Consider the following 12,920-nt stretch of genomic DNA (forward strand, 5'->3'; position numbering starts at 1 on the left):
CGCTCATCGACCCTGAAGTGCAGATCTGCAACAGCTACCGAGAAGACTCTGTCTCTCTGTCTCTCTCTGTCTCTCTTTCTCTCTCTCTCTCCAGTCCAAACCATTACAAGACCTGACTTCCACCATCTGGGAATCTAACCCCTTTTATGTCCCTTCTCCTTTTTTTTCTACGATGACTCACCATTATTTTTAACTTTGAAGAGAGAGGAAATTATGGGGATCTTGGAAGCCTGTATTTCTCTCTAGGATTTCCCCAGGGTCAGATAATCGGTCTTACTAAGAGAACACTAAGATTTGGCTTCTCCAGGTAATGTGATTTGTTTTCTGTGTGCCATGGTGGTTTGCAGAGAATGACAGGAACCGGGACACCAACGGTCGTGGAGGGGGACTGCAGTGGTGTCCTTTGGCCGGCAAAAATTCGGGCAACCGCAAAGCTTGCCCGGTTGGCTGCAGGCAGGGAGGGCAGCATGTCGGCTGGTGGCTTTATGGTCAGGGTAGGAGGAGGATTGGGAAGGTGGAGAACTTAAAAAATTGGAACCCCCTTAGGAGGGTGGATTTGCCTGAGATTGCACGGTTAAATGTTAACCCTTCGCTGCATGCCTGGAAATGAGCTGAGCCTGCTCTGCCCCCGCGGGGTCCCCTCGTCAATTTAGGGCTGGATGTGGTTATTTTTATTCCTTCCTTTCTCTTCTCTACCACCCTCTTCCCCCCTTTTAAAAAAAATAAATTGGAATTTTTATTTATAACAAACAAACAAACAAAAGTTCTGGTTTGCCAATGGTGGTTTTGAAGAAGTGCCGGTTCCTCAGGTGTTTTCTCACTTTCACCTGATGGGTTTAGCTGGGAGTTTTGGAACTCTGTCCCAAAGAAGGGAAATTAACCCCCTCGAGGAAGGGGATAGACATGCTAGTGCAAGGAGCTGGTCTCCTCCCCCCCCAACTTTATTTCATCTCTCTCTTTCTCAGCAGGGGCAATTTTCTTTCCTTTATTTTTTATTTTCTCTTTTTTTTGTTTCTTCTTCTTTTTTTTTTTTTTGTTTTCAATCTCATCCCTTCGCCTTTTCATGAGACACTTCCAAACCTACGTACCTGTCCTTCTGCAGGATAGTAACCCTGCCCTGAATCCGATCCCACCACCGGGCACTGGGAAGAGTTTAGCATAAGGATTTCTTTTCTAACCCCAATATGACAGTTGTTACCGGAGATCCTGCAGATGAAGCTGCAGCTCTTCCCGGTCACCCACAGGACACGTATAACCCTGAGACCGACCATGAATGCTGCGAGAGGGTGGTCATTAATATTTCGGGTCTACGCTTTGAGACACAGCTCAAGACATTAGCCCAGTTTCCAGAGACCTTACTAGGGGATCCTAAAAAAAGAATGAGATATTTCGACCCACTCCGGAATGAGTATTTTTTTGACCGGAATAGACCCAGTTTCGATGCGATTTTGTACTATTACCAGTCCGGTGGGAGGTTGCGGAGGCCGGTTAATGTCCCCTTAGATATATTCTCAGAAGAGATTCGTTTCTATGAACTGGGAGAAGAAGCGATGGAGATGTTTCGGGAGGATGAAGGCTACATCAAAGAAGAGGAAAGACCATTGCCTGAGAATGAGTTTCAGAGACAAGTGTGGTTGCTCTTTGAGTACCCTGAGAGCTCAGGCCCTGCCAGGATTATAGCTATTGTCTCTGTCATGGTGATTTTAATCTCCATCGTCAGCTTTTGCCTGGAAACATTGCCCATTTTTCGGGATGAGAATGAAGACATGCACGGCAGCGGGCTGAGCCATCCCCCCTACTCCAACAGCAGCATGGGCTACCAGCAGTCCACCTCTTTCACAGATCCCTTCTTCATCGTGGAGACACTTTGCATCATCTGGTTCTCCTTCGAGTTCTTGGTGAGGTTTTTCGCCTGCCCCAGCAAGGCTGGGTTTTTTACCAACATCATGAACATTATAGACATTGTAGCCATCATTCCCTATTTCATCACCTTAGGGACGGAGCTGGCTGAGAAGCCAGAGGATGGTCAACAAGGCCAGCAAGCCATGTCCTTGGCCATCCTTCGAGTCATCCGCTTGGTGCGGGTCTTCAGGATCTTCAAGCTCTCCCGACACTCCAAGGGGCTGCAGATCCTGGGGCAGACTCTCAAGGCCAGCATGCGGGAGCTGGGCCTCTTGATATTTTTCCTCTTCATCGGCGTCATCCTCTTCTCCAGCGCCGTCTACTTTGCCGAGGCCGACGAGAGCGAGTCCCAGTTCCCGAGCATCCCTGATGCCTTCTGGTGGGCCGTAGTTTCCATGACGACTGTTGGCTATGGAGACATGGTCCCCACGACCATCGGGGGGAAAATAGTGGGTTCCTTGTGTGCCATCGCTGGTGTATTAACGATTGCCTTACCGGTGCCCGTCATAGTGTCCAACTTCAATTACTTCTACCACCGGGAGACGGAGGGAGAGGAGCAGGCTCAATATTTGCAAGTAACCAGCTGCCCAAAGATCCCCTCTTCCCCTGACCTAAAGAAAAGCAGAAGTGCCTCTACTATTAGTAAGTCTGATTATATGGAGATTCAGGAAGGTGTAAACAATAGCAATGAGGATTTTAGGGAGGAGAACTTGAAGACGGCCAATTGCACCCTAGCTAACACAAACTATGTGAATATCACCAAAATGCTAACCGATGTCTAGTCGCTAAAATCTAGTAACGTATTTAAAGCTGAAGTGGAACAAAATTGCAGATATTGAGTGCTGCTCTGCATTGTAGTTAATACAGTTATTTTCTACGGTGTATATTTGGTTCTGCATGGGAAGCAATAGCTGTGTAAGTGACTTTTAACCTTTGATTTCCACACCGAATAAGCATTTGTGCAAAAGAGAAAAAAAACCCAACCAAACCAACCCAACAAACCAAACCCACAACATTTGGTTTCCCTTCTCCCATCCCAAGCTTGTGGGTTTCCAAAGCTATGGAGCAGTTGGGCATTTCAAACGATGGGATGAGGACGTGGTGGGGCAGTTCCAGTTCATCCTGGGATACCACCAACATCAATCCCTGTCCAGTGAAACTGGGTGACAACCAGCTTCCAGGTATCAGGAACAACTGAGAAAGGTCAGGTAGAACTTAACGAAGGGAAAATGCAGTCGTGTGTTTAAATTGCTTGAAGGTTCAGGTTTCCGCCCCGGGAATGCCAAGTGCGAACGCATCGCCCAAGCTCATGTTTCATAACTGCAAATGCTGCATGCTGCAATAGTTTCAGCCACTGCAGTATGTGCCAGTGTGAGGCCCAGGGGAGGGATAATTAGTATGACGGCACATTATTTATTAAGTCTTAAATTTTCTATGCTTAGGCATCGAGAGAGAGACAAGTAAATAAATCAAGCGCTTGGATTTTCTTTCTTTATTTAAAATGACACTTCCATCACCACCAATATTTCCAGGATCACCAAAGACACCTCCACTGACACATTGCAAATGAGTTGGAAAAAAAAAAAAAAAAGCATCTTTTTTTTTTTTTTATATCTATATATAAAACTGGAGCAACTATGCTGTGGCCTATAATATATTTATACTGCAGTGAAATTTAACCAGTAATACAGTACAGCTGCATGGGTATTTGTTGCATGAATCTGAATATTTAATACACACACAAATATATATTTTCTTAGTAGACTATACAGTATTCATGTTTATAGTGTTTATAGATTCTCCGGTGGCTCGAAGGAGATTCATGGGAGTGAAAAACAACAACAAAAAATTAATCTTCATTTTATTGAAAAACTGGATGGGGAAGGCATGTGCTGATGACAGTTTGATAGATAACGAGGCAAAGCTTGAATGTCCAAGCATCCAGACACAAGAGCCGACTAATGCAAGCGAGGGAAGGTGAGCTGAAAGTTAAACACCTGCACTCATTATGGAGCGAGTAATTAGTCATTAATCTTGATGTCATGAGCAGAAACCAAGGTGGATCAGAGAGGGCATGGGGAGCAGGTGGAGTAGCAGGTACCAGCTCTCCTGACTTGTTTGTTCAGCAATTTTCAGCCGTTTCCTGTACAATTATCACGTGTGTGTGTGTATAGATATTTAGAGAGCGACTATCGGGCCGAGTCCCCAGCAAACGTGGGTGCTTGGGGCATCAGGGCTTCCTAGCTCAGGGGTGTTGGGATGATGGGTCATGGGCTGGAGCAGGATAACCTGCCCCAGGGCTCCCATGGGATTACCAGGGCAAGGGTGTGTTTTGGGCTGGAAAACTCTTTTTCAACCATGTAGAGTCTCAGGGCTGGTGGTTTATTCCATTACGGTGGAGAGGATGGGATGGGTCCAAGCTTGCACCTCTGAGCCTCTGCTTTGCCCTCTTCCAGGGTTTTTAGGATGGATGAGTTGAGGTGCAGAGACCTCAGGGTTGTTCTCTGCTTCTTCTTCATCCCCGGTGCTGTTTGGGGATAGGTGGGAGCTGATCCAGGGGGATCTCATCTGCTTTCCCCATCCCTGTCTGAATTCCCTTGTATTTTCCCCACATTCCCAACAATCCGCAGGGAGAGGCAACCCATTCCTCTGACAGGTCATGGGAGAGGGATGCAAACCTCTTCTGAGGTCGTGGTCAAGCAAAACAGGCTGCTGCCTGCTGAGTTGGGGTGAATTTGGTCTGAATTGGGGCACGATCAGTGCTGTACCGCTGTGGTGAAGTGTGGGCACAGGGAGGGTACCCCATTGTAGAGCGTGCAAGGACGGTCAGTCAGACCCTTCCTGAGCTCAGACAGGAGCTGAACTGAGGTTGTTTAGCCTGGACTGGAGTTGTTGATCCTGGAGAAAAGGAGGCTGAGGGGAGACCTTCTGGTTCTCTACAGTTCCCTGCAAGGAGGGTGGAGAGAGGTGGGGGTGGGTCTGTTCAACCAAGGCCCAAGGGACAGGACAAGAGGAAATGGGCTCCAGTTGTGGCCAGGGCAGTTGAGATGGGATGTGAGGAAGAATTTCTTTGCTGAAAGGGTTCTGAGGCATTGGAAGGGGTTGCCCAGGGCAGTGGTGGAGTCCCCATCCCTGGAGGGATTGAAGAGTCGTGTAGACACAGTGCTGAGGGACATGGGTTAGTCGGGGACTTGTCAGTGTTGGACTCGATGATTTTAAAGGTCTTTTCCAATCCAGGCAATTGTGGGATTCTGTGAAAGCCACAGTAATAACAATAAACCCAACGGTGCTAGCGTATTCTACAGCAATGGTTCCAAGTGCTGCTTTAGGGCCGGATCCTTCTCTCGTGCTGATGTGGCTCCACTCAGCCAGGTGGAATCACTCATTTGTGCTTTATTGATTGACTGATTGATTCAGGCCTGGCTATAATGAATACCAAGTGTCCATGGTTAGTGCACAAGAGTCCTGGCTTCTGCTTGGTGTAGAGGACCAACAGCATCAATGAGTTGAGTCTCAAAGGTGCTCAGCACCACGCAGCATGGGACCCTGGCCTGCCTTTAATTATATCTCGTTATATTAGGAGCCCTCTCCTCCCTCTCTGCTGCTCTGAAATGGGAGCCCTTGAAGCCCATTCACATCTTAAGCACACACAAAAAGAAGCAACGCAACCCAAAGCAATAAATCTCTGCTTCTGAAGCTCATCCTCTCAAATGGGATGGGGCTGGCATGAGCCACCAGCTCGGGCACAATTCCCAGGGCAGTTGGACAGCTGCCATGGATCCACCTCTCAGTGGGTCCATGGGGACTTGAGCTTGCACGAGGAAGCTGCCTGATGTACCAGGATGCTGCCAGCCCACTTATGGGTGTGCCCAGCACTGGGTGATCCCATCCCTGGTGTGTGGGAAAGCATGGAGGCTGAGGGGAGGTTGCTGCAGGTTTTTTGGGAGGATGGTGGCACTCCATGAGACTTTGCAAAGTACCTGGTGGTTTCATGCCCATGGGCTTTGGGTGATCTGGGAGGAGCATCTGCCAAAGTACTGGGTGCATCTTGGGAGTGTGAGCTCCATTGTGGTTTGGTAAGGAGGAAGATCATGGCTTTTTTGAGGTGGTGTTGTTTTGGGCATAGTGTCCCCATGGGCTTTCCAAGGCTGGGCAGGAGGGGAGAACAGGTCCATGAGCAGGATCAGAGACATCCAAACCCATGTGCCAAGCTGTGGGTTCCTGGCTGCCTTGGGGAGCCCCAGAGCTGCAATGTGGGGATGAAGGGGCCAAAGAGCAAGAGGCCACGTTCCTCCTGTTGTCACTGATGTGAGCTGAGATCTGTCCCCATGGCAGGGGCCAGATCCCTTCCTCAGGACGGATCCTTGTGCTGACCCAGGCAGATATTCCTGGGGAAAACAAACCCTGGTAGGAGAACATCTCTGGGCTGCCTTTGGCACCATGTTTGGGAAATAGGGAATGCACCCGGATAAGCGCTTGGATGTTTGGTTCAGGGCAAAAAAAGTCGTTGGGAGCCGTGGTTGGGAGTGATCTGTCAGGCTGCACGAAGCACAAGGGTCCAGGTTTCTCCTTCGTGCAGAGAAATGGTTCCCCTACAGCTTTTAATGGGATTTGTGCCTGCAGGTCGGAGCTCTAGTGCTATTTCTAGCTTTGCTTCTGACTCACTGATGTGATCTTGAACCAGTTTTCAGGAGGAGACTGTGATTTTCTTTTTCTTGATTTTTTTTTTTTTTTTCTTGAGGAATTTAGTTTGAGAGACTCTGGGCCTGTTTCTGCAGAGATGCTGAGCACCCAAAACTCCCCTTGACTCTGAAAGGGTGTGAAAATGAGCTGCAAAGTGGCTCAGACTGAGGATGCTAAATTAGAAACTGGGAAAGGGAAGGTCCCACCATCTATGTTGGATTGCATTGAGCCACCAAACGTAGGTGGTCTGGTTCCTCTCCTCCTCCCATGGAGATATTTGCCTCTCTCTAGGGTTGGGATGAAGGATTGAAGCTCTCTGGTCTGCAGAAGTTGGTACCCAGAGGAGACAGTACCTGTATTTTAATTTTAATCCTTTGTGCTCTGGTTTTGGAGAGGTGGAAAGTGGTGATTACAGTGCAGGTTGTCTTCTAACACTCAACCACATGCCCAAGCTTGCAAGTGACCCATCAGCTCTTTAATATCTTCCAAAATCTCTGCTGAGGGCAATGGGGTGAGGCTCATATACCAACTGGACACCACCAAGTGATTAGGGCTGCTAGGAATAATTTATCTGTGTGGGGCAATGTGTTTTCTTGGGAAAATTAATCTCTGCAGCGATGTTTTGTGTCCAAGTCCTACAGATTTGAATACTGAGCTATACGAAGGATCTCTCTAGCTTGGTGTTCTGGGAGTGTAGCACGTGGGTGTGTAAATATGGACATATTTGTGCATAAATACACAGAAGGAGAGAAAAAGACAGAGGAGGAGGAGGAGGAGGAGGTATTTCAGGACTGACCTTGCTTTGTTATCAGATAATTCCTGGGTCAGCCCTTGAAATTGCTGCCAAAATCTTGTAGCTTTTCCAGAACTTGAAATACACTTAGAGATGGGCTCAAGTGAAGGAAAAGATCCGGATCTGGCCTTGGAAGTGGGAGAATCCTGAGGGGCTGGTGGTTCTGCACAACCTTCTGCAAACCAGCAGCTTTGCAGCATCTCTGCTCTCTATCCCGAATACCCGGCTTGGGGCCATCACGACTGTTTCTGTGACTGTCAGGGAAAGCCAAGCAGAAGTCAAAGGGTTTTGTTTGAGATGGGTTTTGTTTGAGATGGGTTTTGTTTGAGATGCAAACGATGTGCTGCACTGAGTGAGATTTTTCAGGGTTTTTTTTTATAATGGCTGGATTTTAAGTCCCTCCAGCCATGCTGGCTTTTGGTCCCAGGGTGGTGGCAAGAGGCATCTCCTTGTTTTGGAGCTGGGATGGATTTACCTCAAGGTCTACACCCATGGATGAGGTCCCAGGGGTTTCTTCTGTCAGTGGGAACTGGTCAGCATGCTGCTAGGGTGAAAGGGACTGAGGAGTGAGGAAAGAAGGAGTCAGCCCCAAACCATTTCATTTTGCACCCAAAAAGAGGATGTGGCTCCCTTCTCACACTCCTGGCAGCATTTGATCTCCTCTGCATCTAGCACATCCTTCCTGTTGGGGACAAGCTGCTGCCCCCTCGAGTGCTGGGTTCAGTGTTGGGCCCCTGACTCCAAGAAGGACATGGAGGTGCTGCAGTGTTTCCAGAGAAGGGCAACGGAGCTGGGGAAGGGTCTGGAGCACAAGTGTGCTGAGTTCCTGGCTGAGGGAACTGGGGTTGTTGAGCCTGGAGAAAAGGAGACTGAGGGGAGACCTTCTGGCTCTGTCCAAGTCCCTGCAAGGAGGGTGGAGAGAGGTGGGGGGGGGGCTGTTCAACCAAGGACCAAGGGACAGGACAAGAGGAAATGGGCTCCAGTTGTGCCCAGGGCAGTTGAGATGGGATGTGAGGAAGAATTTCTTTGCTGAAAGGGTTCTGAGGCATTGGAAGGGGTTGCCCAGGGCAGTGGTGGAGTCCCCATCCCTGGAGGGATTGAAGAGTCGTGTAGACACAGTGCTGAGGGACATGGGTTAGTCGGGGACTTGTCAGTGTTGGGTTCATGATGGGACTTGATGATTTTAAAGGTCTTTTGCAAATGGGCAGTTCTGATTCTGTAACTATAACCTCCCAGGAGCTCCAAGGAGGTACAAGGGTCCCCCCATGCACCAACCACTGTTCTGCTGTGGCCAAACATTGCCCTTCCCCAGCTGCCATGTGAATGGCACCTCGTGGCCTTTGTCTTCCTGTGATGTTCCTACATTTGGCTGCCCAAATTTCATCCCTGCCATTCTCAGAAACAGGAGCTTCAATCCTGCTGCATCCCAGTGTAGGGGAGAGGGACCAGCCAACAGCGGTGTAAATCAGTCCTGAGAGCACAGCACTGATTTACACCCACGGACAAGATCCTCAACTCAATTGCATGTGATGAAAAATAAATTCTTTATCCATGTTTTTTTCCTCGAGGTGGGTACAATTTAACTTGGAGGAGCTGCTGGACATCATGTAACCACACAAGGTCCAGGCACGTTGACTCTCATGGGGACCACATCCCCTGCCTGACTGTCCTGAGCTTAGGGTTGGTCTTTTAGGGTTTGTTATTTCATTTTTTTTCCTAATCATTATTTTTCTGCTGCCTATAAGGCTGTAATCATCCCTTTGCACTTGCTCCCTCGTTGCTTGAGTCCTTGCTCTTGTCCTCCAATGTCAGACGCCGAAACGCAAAGGGGCAAAACTGGGTATTGGATCCACCCCGTGTGCGGTGCCTAATTTGAGCCAATCGATAGGAAGAGGAAATCCAAGAAGGACTCATCCTAAAGATGCTGGAGCTGAACCTTTTGTTTCCATGGTTACAGGAGAAATGGGACCAGGCATGGAGAGTGGCCTATAAACTGTTAAAGGAGGACTCGTGGGAATTTCAAGTCATTTAACCATGCGTTTGCTAGACAAAAATTAATTAGACACCAGCTGTATCCGAATTGCACAGTGTGTATAGACATTACTGCTCTTATTGACGACGTGGGGGTGTCCTGGGGGGGGTCGGGTGGATCTATGGGTTGAGAGACACCCCAGTCAATAAGGCTGACCGTTGTATATAGGTATACAGATCTGTGTACATACATATTCCAAATGAGCATTTGCTGTCTGGTTTCTCATGAGTGTATATAATTTCTTCTTCACAGAGTATCACGATTGTTCTTTTGTAAATATCGGCACTAATTAAGAGAAAATAAAAATGTATATTATTGAGGAGTTCTTTTGATATCAGTTCTGTGGAGGGCGGGGAAAAAAAAAGGAGAAGAAACTGTATTTTTGGAAGACTGGGTATTTTTTTTTCTCTATGTCTAAACCTTCTGTGAGAAAAGAAAGAACCAGCCTGAAGATCTCCTCTTCCATGGAGATCTTATAGTAGCCTTCCATTACCTGAAGGGGCTACAAGAAAGCTGGGGAAGGACTTTTCATAAGGGCAGTTAATGACAGAACAAGGGGAAATGGGTTTAAACTGAAAGAGGGGAGGTTTAGATGAGATATTAGGAAGAAATTCTTCACTGTGAGGGTGGTCAGACACTGGAACAGGTTGCCCAAGGAAGTTGTAGATGCCCCCTCCCTGGACATGTTGAAGGCCAGGTTGGATGAGGCTTTGAGCAACCTGGTCTAGTGGAAGGTGTCCCTGCTGCTGGCAGGGGGGTTGGAACTGGATGAGCTTTAAGGTCCCTTCCAATCCAAACCATTCTATGATTCTATGAATAGTGGAAAAAATCACTTTATGCTTCACCATCTTCTGGTCTGCAGGGGCTTTGGAGGGGGAAAAACCCCTGGGAGGAGCTGATGGGTCTTGGGGATGGTCACCAGTGAGGATGGACACGCTGCATAGGATCCCCAAGAAATTTACTCCAAAAAAGCTCCAGTAGCAACGCAGGTGGACGTGAAAGGGCTGGAGCTGGGGTCAAACCCATGTTCCTCATTGTTCCCCACTCCATCAGCTTGGATATTGACCATGTCCATGCAGGTAACAGGGAACTGGTGGTGCTGGGGGATGAACTTGCTCTTGGGAAGCCTCACGGACGCAGAAGGTGTATTATTTTAAGCTGGTAATCCCTCTTGGGAGAGAAAGAAGCAAACAGGCAGGGGTGGTGCTGGTAACACGTGTTCTGTGGAGTTACAAACCTCATGTCCCCAGAGATGTCTCCTAGTAGGATCTCCAGCAGGGAATGGGGATGGACTCCCTTGGGATGGCATTGGCTCCTCTTGCAGAGGGATGGTTTGTTTGCTTCATCCCCTGGGAGCAACTATATTAGTAGCTTCTCCTGCTGGTTTGTCTTCTCATCTCCTACAAGTGTCTTGGGGCAGCAAAGGGCAGGGAAGGCATTGGGGGCACTTGGTACTTGTGTTTTCAGGGTTTGCCCATTTGCTTGGTGGTTTTCACAGGCAATGCTGCTGCTCTGGGCTTCCCTTCTTGCAGGGGAGAGTCAAGGTAGCCCACCTACTCTGTGCTCACGGGATGGAGAGTAAAAGGTAAGGAGATCTTTCTTCTCCCATGGCATGAGTTGGTCCTGCTCAGCTCTGGGAAGTGGCACCACGTTGTAGCCCAAGGGTTATAATGCTGGTGGAACCCTGGCCTAGAGAGCCCAGAGAGGTGGTAGAAGCCCCATCCCTGGAAACATTCAAGGTCAGGTTGGACAGGGCTCTGAGCAACCTGATCTGGTTGAAGATGTCCCTGTAACTGCAGGGGGTTGGACTAGAGGCCTTGAAAGGTCCCTTCCGACCCAAACCATTCCATGGTTCTATGGTTAGCACAGAGAACCTTGGGTTCAAGTGTCACTTGTGATAGTAAGGCCACGATGTGACCCAGGGGACATCATGTTCCTTTCTGTGCCTCAGTTTCCCTATCTGTAACACAGCTTGCTAAGCTGTCCCCGAGGACACAGCAAATTGCAAAGCTTAGCTCGACATTGGGACAGCAAAAATGCATCAAGGGGTGGCTGAACCCATGGATGGATGTTGTTAGGAGGAGAGGAGGCATTGAAGAGCAACCAGTTGTGAACATTTAAGTATGGAAAACTATCCGAGTGCACAAAAAATTACATAAGTATTTATGGGCACTGCAGCCTGAGCGAAATGTCACAGCATTTGTTATAAAGCTGAGTGGAAGCAGCCCCCAAACTGGGCCAGCTGGTGTTCTTCAGCTTCATTTCCAAGCCCAGGAGAAGCTCCAGCTAGCTTTAGCAGATACCAAATCCTTCCCTTATCTGTGTCCCGTTGGCTCCTGGGCTCATAAATATCTAAACACAAAGTGGTGCAGGGAGATTGCAGAAGAGAGGCTGCTCTGCACAGGCTCTCCAAAGAGATGGCAGGAGGAGGCTGCAAGGCAGAGAGACTGTAATTATTTTAAATTGCCAGTCTATCAGCATGCTGCACCATCCCGACCATGCTTGGAGGATGCAGGAGATGCCTTCAGGGGTGTTGCGTCCTCCTGCCAGCTGAGCTGCTTGAGTTTTTACACTGTTCAAAGAGAGAAGGAGAGGGATGGAAAGAATCACATCATCCAATGAGGAGACTGTCCAAGGGGGAGGTTTAGATTAGATCTGAGGAAAAAACTTCTTCACCCAAAGGGTTGTCAGGCATCAGAACAGGCTGCCCAGGGAGGTGGTGGAGTCACCTTCCCTGGCGGGATTTGAAAGATGAGTAGACAAGGTGCTCAGGGACATGGTTTAGAGGTGGAATTGTCAGTGTTGGGTTTATGGTTGGACTCGATCTTAAAGGTCTTTTCCAACCACTACGATTCAGTGGTTCTGTGATTCTATGACCTCCCCGTGCTTGGACAGCCCTTTTGGCTGCATGATGGGCAGCTCCCAGCTTGTGATCCCGACTGCAGAGAGCGGCTGATCCCCGCCGAGCGCAGCCTGGCTGGTTGTGCCTGTGCTAGATGACCTACTTTCCTCCACTTTCTTTGCTGAGCGTTGCCTCTCTGCCAGGTGAAACCCCACAAAACCTCTCACAGATCCGCTCTGGCTCATAAATTAAAGAGCTCTCCAAGGTGGCACAGTGACGCTCGTCATTGTGGGGAGAACCGTGTCACACGCCTTTGCAAAAGCTCCTCTCACTGCTGAGGGGCTCAAGCCTTCAAAATCCTGCTCGTTTACATTGAGGAAGGGAAAGATTGAAGTGCCAAGAAAGCATTACCTGTGTTACTCCTCCTGGAAAGCTCAGGATGCTCGAACCCCATTAGAACCCATCGCGTGTGCCCCAGGGACAAGCGGGAATTTTTAGTTCTCCTGGTTGCCTGTTAGAGAATCTGCTTCCATTTGGCAAAGTGGATCCTGAAAGCACCTCCCAGACCAGAGATGTGAAGAGACCATTAAGTCAGATGCTGAGAGTGGAGAAGGGAAAATGCTCCTGCACTCGGGATGCTGCCACCATCCTGGTGATGATGCTCTGCA

General features: G+C 48.7%; 1 protein-coding gene across 1 annotated transcript; it reads left to right on the forward strand.

The window, feature by feature from the left end:
- The first annotated feature begins 1,103 nt into the window (after positions 1-1,103).
- On the forward strand, positions 1,104-2,849 carry LOC104519557 (potassium voltage-gated channel subfamily A member 2). The gene has a single exon (XM_010167417.1). The coding sequence runs from the start codon at positions 1,185-1,187 to the stop codon at positions 2,682-2,684; it is 1,500 nt and encodes a 499-aa protein (XP_010165719.1). The 5' UTR covers positions 1,104-1,184; the 3' UTR covers positions 2,685-2,849.
- The last annotated feature ends 10,071 nt before the right edge of the window (positions 2,850-12,920 follow it).

Source organism: Antrostomus carolinensis, unplaced genomic scaffold, assembly GCF_000700745.2.
Source record: "Antrostomus carolinensis isolate BGI_N321 unplaced genomic scaffold, ASM70074v2 scaffold46454, whole genome shotgun sequence".
NCBI lineage: Eukaryota > Metazoa > Chordata > Aves > Caprimulgiformes > Caprimulgidae > Antrostomus > Antrostomus carolinensis.